The sequence below is a fragment of the Coturnix japonica genome, chromosome 17 (genome assembly GCF_054131305.1).
Source record: "Coturnix japonica strain WE chromosome 17, WE-NBRP24, whole genome shotgun sequence".
Classification (NCBI taxonomy): domain Eukaryota; kingdom Metazoa; phylum Chordata; class Aves; order Galliformes; family Phasianidae; genus Coturnix; species Coturnix japonica.
The window spans coordinates 12,866,013-12,882,645 of record NC_140679.1 but is presented as its reverse complement, the minus strand read 5'-3'; the positions used below and the strand labels follow the sequence as shown (position 1 = coordinate 12,882,645).

General features: G+C 46.5%; 1 protein-coding gene across 2 annotated transcripts; it reads right to left on the bottom strand.

The window, feature by feature from the left end:
• Nucleotides 1-3,904: 3,904 nt before the first annotated feature.
• Nucleotides 3,905-15,484, bottom strand: HTR1D (5-hydroxytryptamine receptor 1D). Of its 2 annotated transcripts, none has more exons than XM_015883420.3 (4): nucleotides 15,343-15,484; nucleotides 9,245-9,291; nucleotides 8,493-8,533; nucleotides 3,905-6,470 (listed from the first exon to the last, which is right to left on the bottom strand). In XM_015883420.3, exon 4 carries the CDS (start codon nucleotides 5,855-5,857, stop codon nucleotides 4,721-4,723), a length of 1,137 nt encoding a protein of 378 aa, XP_015738906.1. In that variant the 5' UTR covers nucleotides 5,858-6,470; nucleotides 8,493-8,533; nucleotides 9,245-9,291; nucleotides 15,343-15,484; the 3' UTR covers nucleotides 3,905-4,720. The 2 variants fall into 2 exon arrangements, with proteins under 2 accessions (XP_015738906.1, XP_015738905.1); XM_015883419.3 differs by having other exon boundaries at nucleotides 9,245-9,294; nucleotides 15,343-15,480.
• Nucleotides 15,485-16,633: the final 1,149 nt, after the last annotated feature.

Here is a 16,633-nt window from a genome sequence, read left to right as displayed (position 1 = left end):
AGGCGGCCATCGGCCCGCCCGGAGGTGCGGAGCTCCGCGGCCGTTCCCAGGTTTACCACGCTACTTCCAACCAACGTGGAGGGAACGAACGGATGTCGGATGGCACCGGGGTGCGGAGGGGAGTTTATCCTCAAGGGCTGCCCTGCAACGAGCCGCCTCCGAGAGTTTGGGACGTGGCGCTGTCGGTGGTTCAGCAGCTGTGTGTGCCTCTGTTATGGGGTCATAGAGAGGTTCGAATTGGAAGGGGACCCTCAAAGGTCTCCCAGCAACGAGCACAGACACACACAGCTCCATCAGTGCTCACAGCCCCTCCAGCCTCACCTTGGGTGTCTGCAGGGATGGGCAGCACCACCCCAATGAGCAGCCCATCCCAATGAGCAGCCCATCCCAATGAGCAGCCCACCCCAATGAGCAGCCCATCCCAGCGCCTCACTGCCCTTATTGTAAAGAACTTCTTCCTTAAATCCCATCTAGATCTCCCCTTTCAGTTTGAAACCATCTCACCCTACTAGAGAGTCTTGTCCCCTTTCTTACAGCCCCTTACAGCTGTATGGCTGCCAAAGGTGCAGAATATAAACCACATGGGCAGATGTGAACAAAGTAGGGGGATGGGAGATCATAAACACCCATAACATTACAAATAATATGGGGAAGCAACAGGAAGTGTCAGCGTGTCCGACAGTAGGGGACCGTATGGGTGCAGCAGGCTGGAACAAGCAGAAGTAGCTTGTGCTGGTTTTGCACAGCTTGATCACATGAGAAGTGCCTGGCCACGGGATGCCACAGACACCAGAGGCATGAGCATGGGAAGGGATTACAGCAGCTTACAGAAAACAGCTTTCTCAGTGGCTATTAAAAGTGTTTCTGAGTTGTCTTCTAGTCCACAAAGTGACTTTTCTGCTCTGTGCTCACTCTGTTTCTACAGTCAGTTTAAATGAGGTACCTGAGTCGATCTAACAGCTTGCGGATGGTACACGCAGTTCTGCTCCTGTCCTCCTGCAGCTATTTGTGAGTCTGTGCTGCTTCTGTTGCACCACTTCTGGCATTCAATCTGTTCATTAAACCGGCGGAAAATTAAAGCAGAGTGAATTCTGTTCTGCCAGTTTAGTCGGTTGAATCAGCCCACGGGTTTATGAGCCAGCAGCATCCATCAAATCAACATTACTTGGCTTTATTGAGCCTCATGATGTTCACCTGGGCCCAATGCTCGGCCTGTCCAGGTCCCTCTGGCTGGTTGGCCTCCCTTCCTTCTGCTGTATCAACAAAGCAAAGTGCTGAGGGTGCACTCGATCCATCATTGGTGCCATGGGTAAAGATGCTGAAGAGCACTGGTCCTGAGATGGACCCTTAGGGGACACCCCTCCTCACCAATCTCCATCCACACATTGAGAGCACTGCTCTCTGGGTGAGATCTTGCTGTTCTCTGCTCTCTGTTCTTATAGCAGCTGAGATTCTTATGTTATTACTCCATCGCAGGGATCTGGGCTTTAAGTCTTAACATCAGAGTCATGGTAAGATCCTGATATTTATTGCAATGGCTTCTAAAAGCTAATGCCATTGCAGGAATGCTTTCTGTCACTGCTGAAAGGCAGTGGTGACTGGGGAAGAGTTCCTGGTAATTGATCAAAACAAATGTCTCCAGCTGACGGAATATCCTGCACCGAGATCTAATTGCAGTGTGCTGCAGGGAACACGCATGCTTTGGCTTTTATTTACCAAATTCTTCTGTTTTGAATAAATCCTACTTAGTCACTGCAATAACTATCTGCTGGGACAACCGCAATACATTCTTCTATTACAAGTTAAAATGTGTTTTACTGTACCCATGTGCTCTGTATTACAAGAGTCGCATCTGAGAGGCTCCTAGAAACCACTCAGCTCTCGTGTCTTCTTTGAGATGGGTTTGTATGCTCTTGACTGTGATCCACAGCCCATGAATGACACGGTAAATATGGACATTGATCTCTGACACGACAGCCCCCTCCTTCCAGCTGTGGGGTGTTCTTTATCTCGTGTTTACGATGATTGTCAGTGTTGTCCTCTGCCAGTTCTATGTTACTGTTTGTTTTCAAATATGAATTCCTGAAGCGCTGTATCAAATATTTACCGGCATTAAGAATGGTGTAATATTGGACCGTGTACCTTTTTGAATTAGTTTAGAGAATAGGCAAAAAGTTGTTGTGCAAGGGGAGCTACCAGAAGGAATTGTACATGCAAAAGATCATGAAGAATTGGAAGAGACTGCCCAGGGGAATAGCTGAGCCACTGTCCCTGGAGGTATTTAAAAGATAAGCAGACATGGTGCTTAGGGATGTGGTTTAGTGGTAGACTTGGCAGTGCCAGGTTAATGATTGGACTCAATGATATTTGAGGCTCTGTCCAACAGAAATGAGTCTGTGATTCTGTAATCGAATCAAAGAAAGGGCTCAGTTCATTTGCTCTCCAATTTAACAGTGTCTTATGAAAGCCCGAAGAACAGTACAGGATCATTTTTCTGTGCTATATTTTGCCATTTTGTTCAACATCAGAAGTCTTAGACTAAGAGCAGACAAGACAGGAGAAGTACAAAAGCATAATTGATGCAGATGAGGCCATGGGAGCAGACCAGCTGGCCCCTCCAAAGCCCCTTCAGGACTGTTATCTATGGTTTTATGATTCTTGGAAGTCCTCACTTTGGGCAGATGAACCAGCAGGAGAAATGCTGTGGAGACACCTGGGAATTTGCCTTGGCTTTGGGTACTGCTGCCAACCCAGCTCCGCACAGGAAATGCCAACCCACTAAATCAACGACCAAAATACTCTTCTGGGAAGCCTGCTTTTAAACAGTGTCACTCCCCAGATATTGAAGGACAAAGTTCACTATTTCACCTGTTGAAGTTATTAAACAGTTTTTATATTGGGCATAAAGCCATCATCTGCTACTTATTAGATAACAGATTTGACCCAGTGTCTTTTGCTTTCCAGCTGTGCTCTGAGTACTGGACTGAACTGTCCAGGTCTGCTTCTCCTTTCCTCCTTCCCTGCTTGATTGTGTATGTATGAAGAAGACCAAATGTTCTATCTAAGGACTATCACAGGGCTGGGGAAAGTTGAACAGCTCAGCAGTTGTAAGAAGGATGGTTGACAAGTTTCCAGGTGTCCTTCTGAATGCTGGGAAGAAACAAAAGACTGGAAAGGACACCTTGACAAAGGGCAGGGTTTGGTATGGAAACAGAGAAAATACCTCTTACTACACGGGGATTAGATGAACAGGAGGCTTCTTGCAGGATTCCTTATGATGTGGCTTTCCAAATATCCCTTTTTCCATTTGCTAACTTAAGCTATCATCTCCAGGACTGTTAACAACAATGAAAGAATCTCAATCCACTGACCACTTAGAATAAAGGTAAAGCAGGGTAACATTTGTTAGAGCTCCTCACATAGCAGACATAGACTCTGACATCCTCTCCTCATCATGGTGAGCAATTTCTTCCTTATACTTCACATCCAACCCAACAACCTTTATCTTCTACTTCTGGGCAGCTGTCCATTCCCTATCTGAAGTCTTCAGTTTTCACTCACATCCTTCATCCCCAAAGGCTCACAGTATCCACACATTGTCTGAAGACTCAATTCTCACCAAGGCTGAAAAAGAAATAGCTTTTTCCTGGCTCAATCTTAAGCATGTAGTTGCTTCCTAAGGGAGCCTGAGTGCCCAAGAATTAGACATAGCAACGTTCTTTGCTAAATTTACCTTCATTTTCTATGGTTATGGAATAAACATTATTAGAACCAAGGGCTGATCCTTCTGGCTCCATTCTGAGGTCCCCATCATTCCACGCTGGCACTGAACATATTTTGTTTCATTTTGGACACGGAAGAAAAACCAAAAACGAGCCCAAACAACACAAATATAAGAGCAAAGTACTTTTCAGTAACGTTCATGCTGTTTATTTTGATATTGCACACATGATCAAGTGCGTAAAAATGGTTTCCAACAGTATGGCTTCTTTCTGCAGTTCACCAAAAGTGCAGCTTCAAATGCCCATTGAACTCACTTTGCTTGCCATGTCTTCATGCCCTGCTGCCTGCACTCAGGCTGCCACCTGTTTTCTGCCAGAGCTGCCAGTTTTATCAATTTCAGATGGACAGGAAATACAGACTCTAGATCCCATTCTCCAGAAACCTTCTCAGCCTACGTGAACTGCTAGTAACATACAGCAGAAGCACCGAAGTCCTCCAAATATGCCTAAGTTTTCCTCCCATCAGGTTACAAAGACGTGGCAGGCTTGGTAGCACCATTTGTCAGATTGCTGCCATGTGTCATACAGCAACAATATGTAATGGGATATCGGTGGGAAGGTTCAACTTCTACTGCCATCCCACCAACACCCACCTCTGGTGTTGTGGGCCAGCACTATAAACCAGGAGGCATTACTTTCAGAGCAGCCCTGTACAAACTCAGCTTTCTGTTCTGTCTTCCACCCGTTGCAAACTTTACTTTGTCTGTTGATATTACATGTTACAAATGATCACTGCAGAGACCACAGACAAGTTATCTTATGGTATACAGAGTTCCAGACAAAGAGAACCAGACTTGCAAGATGTTCCCTGTTTCCATGCACAGCACAGGGCAGCCGCAGGGATGGAGATCACCACTCTGGACCCAGGAATCAAAGCACAGGAAATCTCAAGGGAGGCTGCAAGATTGTGCAAAGGTCAGTAATGCATGAGAAGAGGATCAAGACGAGCACTTTTTGAAATGTATTAGTTTTTGGAAAGCCTGTTTAAATTCTTCATTAAAAGCTGTATAAATGACGGGGTTGATTAATGAGTTTAAGTAACCTAACCACGTGAAGAAGTCCAACAGGATGGGATGAAACCAACACGCGTCCTGGCAGATGGGCAGGACGAGGGACATGACGAAGAACGGCAGCCAGCAGAAGATGAAAGCTCCTAGGATAATGCCTAAAGTTTTAGTGGCTTTCCTTTCTCTCGCAGCAGAAATTCTTTTCCTTTCCAGGATACTATCTGCTAGTTTTATTTGAACATGATTGATAAATAATGGGGATCCACCAGAATGGGAATGCCCTTCGTGAAGGCTTGCGTTAATGGAGCAGAAGGAAGACCCAGCAGAGCCGGTTATCAGGTGTGCAGTAGTGAATCGTTTCCCATACAGCGAGGGTGGCTTCAGGATCCTGGATCGAGCTGCTACATAAATTCTACCGTATAATATTAGGAGGAGCACAGTTGGAATGTAGAAAGCTCCACAAGTGGAATAAATGGTGTAGGAAATCTGATCCGTGTTCACGTTACACTTGGCAATTTCTTCATGAGCTTTCACTTGCCTCCAGAAAAATGGTGGCACAGAAATACTAATGGAGATCATCCAAACCACAGCGATCATGAGCACTGCTCGGCCAGCAGTCCGGCGTTTGGCATATTCCAAAGCATCTGTGATAGCCCAGTATCTGTCCAGTGCAATAACGCAGAGGTGCAGGATTGAGGCTGTGCAGCACGTGATGTCTGATGATAACCAGATATCACACAGCACTTGGCCAAAGGCCCACGTGTGGGTGACAGTGTAAACGATACTGATGGGCATCACGAGGACAGACACTAGAAGATCTGTTACTGCCAAGGAGCCAATGAGGTAATTTGCAGGTGTGTGGAGCTTTCGAGTCAAAAAAATCGTAATAACAACAAAAACATTTGCGAGGATTGTTGCCAAAGTTATGACAGACAGAAGGACCGACAGGGATATATTCAGCCCTAACAGTGTCCTGTCATCCAAAGCCAGAGGTGGGTCAGTAAAATTTAATGACTTATTTGCTGAGCTCTGCAGGGAGAGCTCTGCAGAAAGGTTATACTGAGTCATCCTCCGTCCTGATTGCAGTTCTCAGTGTAATCTTTCCAGGATGATGAAGAAAGATGCTCACCTTTTTGCTGAGTTACAGCCTCTTCTATTAGAGCCCAATGCCGAAGATAAAAACAACTCGTTGAAAACAGCAGCTGCATAAATCAATACTGGAGAGTGAAAGGCTGACATAGAAACATCTGGGTGCGTAACCTATGGCCCCAGTGTTTGGGACAAAGCTATCCTCAAGGGTACTTTCACTTCCACTCTAACACCTGAATGTCACACTTCTGGTATTTATAAAGATCTCTTCTGGTAGAGTAGCCAAGTGATAACACAATACTACCTGGATTCTTGATGTAAACCTAATTTCTGCCAGATTTGTAGGTCATGACCAGTTTCCAAACAGTGCAGAGCTCTGTTTGTGTTTATTCCTCCAGATCATTCTGGCTTTCTCTTCAACAAACATCCGGTCTTCAAATGCTGTATTGGGAACCAGAACTCAGTGCGTTGGTGCTGAAGCTCACAGAATGCTCCATGTGCTGAGATGCTGCTGGTCACACACATGGTGAATGATTGCAATGACTGATGGTGCTTCCCTTGAAAGAGGAAGAGTAGGGCTGCCTAAGGGGATCTGCAAAGAGAAAGTGAACATTTTAGCCCACAGTGGTGATAGGGGATTTGAGGAAGTTAAGCTGTGACAGTATACAAACAGCAGACTTTCTTTTGATTTACTTCATGTAACTGAAATCTTTACAAACCTGAAGAGAACATCCTAGGACAGATTTCCTTGAGACCTTTTGGTCAGACCCACATCACTTACTTATAGCAGCCCATGCCTTCTTGATCGAGATCCTGAATCACAGAATGACCTGGGTTGGAAGGGACCTCAAGGATCATGTAGTTCCAACCCCCCTGCCTAGCAGGGCCACCAAACATACACATTTACTGAACGCAGGTCATGAACAGCTCTAAAGCACATCCCCAGAGCTAACAACAGAGATGCTGAACTTCACAAACGTAACCTCCAGGCCTGATTCCTCCTCCTCAGGCTGAAATGCCTCTAACAGCAACAACATTGACAAAGAACTAAGACTCACCTGGTGAGGAATCTGTAGAGCAAGAGCATCCATCCTACATGAAACACCAATGTGTCCCACAGCTTCTCTTGAGCTCCTACCAGTGTGCACAGTGGTTTCTGGTTTTCTGATCTATATATGTATATATATGTTGTATATTTTTTTTCTCTAAGCATCCATCTTCTATGATTCAGAGTTCCTTTCACAGATGCATTTTCTTTGTAGGTATATTTTCCCAATAAGGGACCAATAGTCACAAATTTCATAGTAAACTATTACTCTCTTCAGCAAACTGCTCTTCTTAATGTCCATTTTTGTGACTGAGCAAAGGTTTAATGCATGGCTGACCAACCTGTTGGCTTGCCTGGGCGGCATATAGATAGGCTGCTCCAAAAGTAACGCCCCCTATTTATTTCAGTTGAAAATACAACAGCTACACTGAGCTCAGTAAGTCTGTTTGATAGACCAAATTCTCATCTACAGAACACTATTTTTCAGTACAGTCACCACCATAAGCTGAGCATTTTCACCAGCAGCGAACAAGAGCTGCATGCCATGCTGATAACAATCTGCACCAGAAGTGACCCACAGATGAACATGCAGCATAATGGTCTTTCCTGTTCTCAGTTTCTTTCCCCACAGTTCTTGAGTGTTATTTTTTTCCCACCATCAAATCACTGATCTGACATTTCCACTGAACAGTTCCAATTAATATAATTGCAAAGGCATGAGAGGTTACATCAGCATTTCCCCCCACCCCATGTGCTCACTTTTTGCTCCTCCCTTCACTGAACTCCTTTGCCCACGCCTTACTTAACATCCTTTGCAGCTCTGCAGTCAGTCCTTTCTTTCAGTACTTGAAAAGCTTTGTCTCACCTCAGTCCTCACACTTTTCAGATCTCTGGTAGTCTGAACTTCCCTTATTTACCTTCTTTAAGAATCTCTGGCCAAGAACCTTATCCAAAGTCACTTGAGAAATCCAAGTAATTGCATCAATTGGACATCAACCACTCCATATATTCCACAACTTCATTCAATGGTTTTGTGAGGCTAAACTTACCTTTACATAAGCCATTTTCACTGTTCCCCAGAAGAAAGTATTTACTGTGTGCACAGTAATAGTACTGTTTATGATAACTTCTGCAAACCAGCCAAGTACAGACTTCAGGTTTATGAATACGCAGTTACCCATCAGGTCTCTTTGGAAACAACATCACAACAGCTGTCTTACAGTTGATGGGTGTAAAGGGAGTTTTAAGTATTTTAAATAGAGGCTGAATGCCCCTCTTGGTCCCACTGTACCTCAGATCCTGAGCTGCATTGAGCTCTTTGGCTTACAGCTACCTGATTGTAAAGATTTGTTATTCATTTTGGTCAGAAATAAAGGTTATACTTGAGAACTTACCCTGGATTCTCTTCCTCAGACAGGGATGTTAAACATCAACCTAGTTTCTCTGTGATAATTTTCCTTTACATTCTTGATTTCTTTTTCATTATCTTATTGTCACCCCTTTGATTCTCTGACTCAACAGCTCATTTCAGAGCTGTTGCTTTTAGAGCCCAAGAAATCTCTTTACCTGAACACCAGGCTGATCACACATCCCACACAGGAGAAAACCTAAACCAGAAACATGAGACAGAACAATTAGCAATATTCATTTTTGCTCCCTACTTAGAACTTTATCTTGGGTATTCACTGTGCTGACATGAAAACATATTCCCTATGTGATAAATTATCACCAGGGACTACAGACTTCTGCAAAACAATCAGCCAAAATATTTTTTCCCTAAGAAGCAGCAAAGTGCCACAGCAGGGAATAAATAATGTGCAGAACTGCAAAAGAGTTCTGTAATATCCTAAATAAATACACACTCGCAGTGTAACACCTGAACAGAAGCTTGATCTGGTTCAATCAGTCACAATCTCCTGGGTTCCATAGACAAAACTGACAAGGCAGTGCCTTGGGGTATCTGCATGGTCAAACAGGATGGCCATAAAACTCAGTTAAAACTCACAGCCCTGCTATTGCAAAGATTTATGTATTTGTTTAATGATATAACATTCATTTATTGAGGTTAAGTTCAATGCACTGCTAAGAACATGCACTCATGTATCTTTAGGAATCAGAGATTCTAAATCTACTCATAGAAGCTCCTTTGAATGTCATGCCTTGTGATGCCTATTTTGGAGACTTTGTGCTTAGTTTGTGTGAGTTGACAGTCAATACTGCAGGTATTTCAGTTAAAATTAACATATTAATATGTAAAGAACATCAGTTATCATCAAGCTAAAATGAATGTCTTCCCGATAATTTAATATTTAAGTTACCTTTTATTCAACTAAGGGAAAATCCCAAACAGAGACAGATGAATTTCCTGCTGAAAAACAGAGAAAGAAAAGATTAGTTTTCTTAAGCTACACACATTAGAAATTATAATTATTAATTGGATATTAAACAATACAGTCAACGTCAAGGTCAAACACGTTGCTACTTATTAAGGAAAATAAAAAGAACACTGGAGTATCCTGGAAAGATTGGAGGAATTCTTTTTAGTTCCTCACCAGAGGAAAAAATACTTAAATGGAGAGACAATATTAGGCAGTGGGCTGTTATTTAACTTGGCAGGCAAAGGGTAAGCACAGTTCATGGTCTTGAAGGTGAAGAGAGGTACATATTCAGAGTGAAAAAGCATTTTAACTGTCAGTGATAACCACTGTTATAATCAATAATGTTAATAATAGCGTTATCATAGCCTGAGGTGCTCACCTAAAGCCAGACAACTTTGCAAAGGCGCTTTGTGCTTCAGCTCTATGGTTGGAGTAGGGAATGGAGTAGCAATGGGAAAGCAGCAGGGCAGGGCTGTGCTTCTTGTGAAGCTCCATGCCCTGCTCCCAGTGGCACACTGGCAAACACGAGGTTAATGGCAGCAGAAGATGGTTGTGACAGTGCCATCGCGTGGACACCGCACAGCTCAGTCCATTCTTTTCCCCCATAGCTGGGTAACAACATTTGCAAAGGGACGGCTGAGAACAGAGCTACATCAGGAGACAACTGAAAACCCATTTGTTCTTCTGTCCTTTCATATCTGGGTTTAGTTTTTCGTTTCAACGTTGAATCCACTACCAAAATAAACGAGGTAGGTTCCATCACACTGAAACCTGGACAGACAACGAAGACACAGTGTGGCCCAGCAAACAGCAGATGGCACTCCTAGCAATAACCGCACACTTCAAAGAGACGTTCACACAAGTCGAAAGAGGGAGCAATTTCTGAGCCAGTCCTTGTAGATCTGGGACAACTGACTCCAGTCAATAGCATTCGAGTGCTCATAGAGTGCCACTTTGAGACCAGATCCCAATATCTGCTCAAGAAGGAATTAAACAGTCCATAGACCACAGCCAAAGCAGGATGCAGCTCCTGGGAGTAAAAGTAATCCCATAATATACTGACCATAAAACAGAATTTGCCTAAGAGTTAAAGCTTGGTAACATCAGTAAAATGGGGTATGGCTGAATGGTTTGCATGCATCTGTGTGAAGGACTGAGTATGCTTCAAAGGTAACAATAACCCGAACTAGAATCCAGGCTCTGGATTAGAAATGGATTAGAAATGCATACAGGGAAAAAAAAAATCACTTTGTAGAAGCTGTAGATGAGAGAGAATAAACCTGACAAGAAAAGAACAGGCACACGTACCTTGCACAGTAAGGAGGATTAGGCAGCACTGCGTACTGGAACGGCTGCCAAATTGCCAGCAGAAAGAAAGAAGATGAACAAATATGGGGAGGGATGGTTTAGAAGCAGCAATGTGAGTGCTGTTATTTGCTATCCAATGCACATGAGCCAGTGTACCGTGTGAAGGAGCAGTAAGCACCTTGCAAAGAAAGTAACCTAGAATGGAATAAGTATGTTCATATAGCAAGGAGCTGATTTCAACACTGGGTCCAATATCAAAACTAAGAGCAAAACAAGGGCAACCTGCAAACGTGTTGCTGGGAGAGAGGAACAAGCACAACTGCAATTGCTCATTTGTCTTCCTCTCAAGCATGGATCATAAGCTTGAGTGGACCACAGGAACCCAATTCGCTCCACACAGAATGTGTGTTAGCAGAATTAATGATTAAAACTTCTTTAGACACAGAGCTCAGTCAACAGCAGCACAGTTTGCACCTGAATTTCTCATGTGCTTAGGGAGCAGCACGCAGTGCTACTGGCTAGACTGGTTATTCTGATTTTTCAGGATGTTTCTGAGATCTCAGGAGCACTCTGTTTGCATCAGTGCCAAATTACTTTATATTATTTGCATACACTGCCATATCCTACAAGCAGAAGCCATAGCTAGTTTGCACCTCCCTGACCTCTTATTTTGCTCTAAGATGACCTCCTTAGCATTTCTCAATCCATCATGCTGTTGCACAGGCACACGATTTTGAATACTTTGCTCAGCTTTCAAGGAAATACCATTATTTTCTCTCTCCTGTCTACATGCACATGAGGTACCCAACCCACTGCTGCTACACCTTGCAACTCAATGTGCCTTATGAGGGGGACTGATGTAGTGCAAGACATCCCTGCCCATGACCAGGGTTGGAATGAAGGCCCCTTCCAACCCAAACCCTGCTACAGATCTGCAATAATCACAAAAAAAGGCTGGAAATTAGCAAGCAGTAATGCTGATAGATGCAATAGCACAGAAACATCCTCTACAGCACATCACCAAGAGCTTCTTTAGAGGAAGCAGAAGCCAGATCATATAGTTCTGAGAGCATTACCTGAACTGCATCAGCCTTGCAGTGTCTGATGACAAACATGCACAATGCAAAACCTCTATGTGCATCCAGCAACCCCTGGGCAGCCCGTTTGACAACAGTAGAATGATGGTAGAACTGATAAGCCTAACTATAAACAACTAATCAGAGCCTCCTTGTGCCCCATCTGCCCCCATATTGCCAACACAGGGAATGAGGTGGCTTCAGAAGGCAGCACACTGACCTCTCATGCAGCACTCCCTCACCTGGTAAATAAAGTCAACGTGCACATTTGCACAAGTATGGCCTTACACTTCCTCATTCTCCTCGTACCTCCTTAGCTTCCATGCTGGAAGCAACTCAGGAAGAAAATGGGATCAGCATTTGGCTGAATGACCTCATCTGGAGCACACAGCCAGACATGGCAGACAGCACTCAGAGCTTTACCAGCACCATGCAGAACGTACCCTGCTGTGATGGGAACAAGGAGGCACAGCAGTTGGCACTGCTTTCAGTAAGGGCTCGGTTAACAAAGTGGATGGCGTGCTTCTTCCAGTGATACAAGCTGATTTTAGCACGCAGGAGTAAGGTTAAATTTGAGTTTAAGAAACAAGCAGTTTCCCTATTGCACAATGCAGAGTAACCAGCTTCACACGGTAGGACCAAGAGGTCCCAATAGCAGCATCAGCAATCTGACACCCCTTCCAAGTGGCACAGACAGAAAGGACACAGCTGAAGGAAGTGTTCAACAGTCTTTATACGCATGAAAGTCTGCTATAGATCATAAGGAAAAGCCCATTCCCCAAGGCTATGGCTGCTCTACTGAAGGGAGAGGCACGTAACTTCTGCTGGGGAAACCTGGCAGAGCAGCAAAGCTCTTACAGGAATTGTTTGGAGGCACCACAAAAACTTCCCATGACAGAGATGTTAAGGGCAAATTAAACCATCTTTCTTAAATGCAATTTCCAAGCAATCCAGCATTGGGGAAGCAAAGTGGATTGGAAAGCACCTTTTCCCCTGAGTACAACAGTGAACAAAGCAATCCAAGGCAGTTCCAGTGCTACAGAATGCTGCCACTCAGATCTGGAACTGGCTCAGGACTCAGCTTTGTGGTACTGCGGTGCTCCGCGGAGGCAGGGAAATTAAGATAACTGTTATCGTCTTCAAGCACAGACTGCTGAGGAATGAATGCCACAACTGCTTCTAACAGCTGCCACAGGGAAGGCAGGGCTCCCAGTCCCCACCACTTTAGAGCAGGACCAGGAGGAAGGAACACTTCTGTGGCTCTGCTTCGTAGGATGACTACCAAGTTGTTCCCTATCTTAATAGACTGTTTCTTCACGTCCACTAATTCTCAGCCCTCACTTCTCACTGCATTGTGATCTCCATTGTACTACCTTATTATTTACTCCCTACCATACAGATGCGACGTCCCCAAATATTCAGTCTTTGTTCCTTTTATTCCTCAACATCCGTAAGCCACCATGAAGCAGCATCCCCACCAGCTCAGTGCTCTTCAGACATAGAAACATTGAAACATTCCTTATTACAGCATTTACAGCAACAACAATTATTTTTCCCCCCCAATTTAGAATGAACTCCCCAAGTTACAACGAGCTCAGAGATGGTAAAGGTTGTAACCTCCCCTCAGTGCTACTGGAGTGATGTGCAGGATGGGAGACACTGCAAGCAGCCAGACCCAGCACATCTTCCTGCAATTTGGCGTGTTCCATTTAAAAACATACTTTACAGAACCCTAAGAAAGCTGCAAACCAGCATCGTTCACAGCACAGCAGGCTGGATTTTTCCATCTTCTGATTCTCAGACGTTTATTCACACATTCCTGCACTACACAGGCTCTATTTCTATCTCCTATCAAAGGAGTGACCATTGGCTGCAAAGAAGACACAACGATCTGTGATCTCAGGTTAAAATGAGAGTGATGTCTCTGGGAGGACACTGCTCTGAAAGCATACAAACCTGGGAATAAAGCAAACATTACAGTCCATACAAAGAACAGCCCAGCTGTTTGATATTAATTCACTTCAGTATTGAAGAAGAACACAGTGCACAACCTAAATCCTTCTTTATCATGGCATCTTACTTTGGGGCAAACATAAAAAAAGCCAAAAGCAGAACCACCCTGAGAAGAAACCTTAAAGATCATCAAGTCCAACCATAACCTAACCATACTACCCTAATCTACCTGTGCAGGTAGAGGGAGCACCTGATTAGCGGTGGTGCTTTGCCACATTGCACCTAAGGCAGAGGCCGGGCAGCTGGGTCACTTGGGTACACACTGGGATGGGGTGGTAGCACTGCAGTGTGATAGATAACTGAGATATGGCCACCCAGAGCTCTCTCAGACCAATTCACACTAAAATTACACTTTCAAAGTGGTTTAATCCATTTACTAAATATCCCCCTACAACTGTGGGAAGGAGATCTGCAATAACTCAACAGGGACTGGTGCTCTTCAGCATCTTTACCAGTAACATCAATGATGGATCAAGTGCACCCTCAGCACTTTGCTGATGGCACCGAGCTGAGCAGAGCAATTGAAACAACGAAAGGAAGGGATGCCAGCCAGAGGGACCTGGATAGGATCGAGAGCTGGGCCCACATACACCTAACATAGTTCAACAAGGCCATGCAAGGTGCTGCACCTGAGTCGGGGGTGATCCCAGGTGAAAAACTCCTTGAGAGCAACCATGTAGAGAAGGCCTTAAGGAGTCTGATGGAGGAAAGCTGGACATGAGCAACAGTGTGCACTCGCAGACCAGAAGACCTGCAGTACCCTGGGCTGCATCAGCAGAGGGGTGGCACTGGGAGGCTGTTGTCCCCTCTGCTCTGCCCTCACGAGGTCCCACCTGCAGTACTGTGTCCAGATCTGGTGCTCCAAACACAGGAAAGATGTGGAGCTGTTGGCACAGACCAAGAGGAGACCATAAGGATGCTCAGAGGGCTGGAGCTCCTCTGTTGTGCTGAAAAGCTGAGGGAGCTGGAGGTGATCAGCCTGGAGAAGATTCTGGGAGACCTCACTGTGGCCTTCCAGTACTCAAAGGAGGAACAACAGGAGGGAGAGTGTCGTTTTACACAGGCAGATAGTGACCCAACAAAGGGGAATGGATCTAAACTAAAAGAAGGGAGATTTCGTTTAGACGTCAGGGAGAAAATCCGCACTTAGAGGGCAGCGAGGCGCTGGCAACGCTGCCCAGAGCACAAGTGCCCCATCCCTGGAGAACCCTGAGCCTATGGACGGGGCTCCGGGCAGCCCGACCAGGTGGGGGCACACAGCCCATGGCACGTTGAGGGCTGGGAGACCCCACGGCCCCCTCCAAACTGAAGCCATTCCATAATTAAAACTCCAACCCGACCGCGAGATCGATGCATCGCATGGGATAAAGTCGCGCTCCCGTCCACGTCCAGTGCTCCTCACCCCTCCCCATCCCCTGCATCCCCCTCCGGCATCGCGGTGAGCCCCGGGCTCCCGAGTCGCGGTCAGCGAGCGGCCGCACCGGCGATGGACCCCGCGGCTCCGCTGCCCTCGGCAGGTGCCGGACCCAACTTCACCGGGGCAGCGCGAGCGCCCTCCGCCCGGCCGGGCCGAACGGAACCGAACCGCAGCGCTGCCCGCCCCGTCGGCGCTGCCCCGGCCTCGCCCGACGCGACACTCACCTGCGGTGCTGCCGTTCATCTCCGCGCTGCGGCGGCTCCGGCCGCGCCCGCCCTAAATAGCGGCGGCCCCGACTCCGCTGCGCCAGCGCCGCTCCGCTCCGCCGCGGGGCCCGGTTCTCCTCGGGAGCAGCGCGGCGGATCGCTCAGCCCCGGGGGCCGGGCCACAGGCAGCGCGGAGAGCTCGGGGCTGCCGTCCCAGGCTGCGGAGCGCCGAGCGATGGGGATGCTCCGCCATGGGCGGCGGGGAGGGGTGAGGACGGGATTGGGCTCCCTCCCCCGGAGTGGCCCCGCACGGGGTTGCCCCGAACGAGCTCCGTCATAGAGTCACAGAATCACAGCGCATAGATACCCAGCTCCAAGCCCCCTGCTGCGGGCAGGGCTGACGATCCAGCACCAACCAGGTCGGGCTGCCCCGTACCCATCCACAGCCCTGAGCACCTCCAGGGATGGGGCACAGAACGACCCGGGTTAGAAGGGACCTCAAGGATCATGTAGTTCCAACCCCCCTGCCTGGCAGGGCCACCAAACATACACGTTTGTTTGTGGGGGCACCCACAGCTCTGGGCACCAGCATCACCCTCTGAGAGAAAACTTCCCCACACATCAAATCTAAATTGCCCTTCCTTTATTTTAAAACCACTCTGCCTTATACTATCACTACCTGCCCATGCAAAAAGTCACTCTTCCTCCTGTTTCCCCACCTTAAAGTACTGGAAGGCCACAATGAGGTCTGCTAGAGCCTTCTCCAGTATGAACACCCTCAGCTTTTCTCCTTAGCAGAGTTCTTCCCCCCCAGCTGTAAATACACCTGGAATTGCCCAAACCCAGGTGCAGCACTTTGCACTTATTGAACCTCATCAGGTTCACATGGGCCCACTTGTCAATCCCACCCAGGTCTCTTTGGACGGCATTTCTTCTTTCTATTGCATTATCTGCACCTCTCAGCTCAGTGCCATCAGCAAAGCGCTGAGGGTGCACTCGATCCATCATTGATGCCATGGGTAAAGATGAAGAGCACCAGGACTGAGATGGACCCCTGGGGGACACCACTCCTCACCACCCCCACCTGCACACAGAGCTGTTGACCACAACCCTTGGGCCACCACCATCCAACCAAACCCTGACCCACCAAACACTCTGCCCTTCAAATCCATATCTCTCCAAATTAGGTGGTGTGGGACTGTGCTAGAGGCCTTGCACAAGTCCCAGTAGATGACTTCAGTTGCAATCCAGGTAGAGCCAAAGTCTTGAAACAACAGTGATAAAGTCAAAGCTCCTTTGCTGTATCATT

Bases quoted from the DNA above. Each gene is read 5' to 3' on its own strand.
- HTR1D (XM_015883420.3), bottom strand. From the start codon at position 5,857: ATGACTCAGTATAACCTTTCTGCAGAGCTCTCCCTGCAGAGCTCAGCA.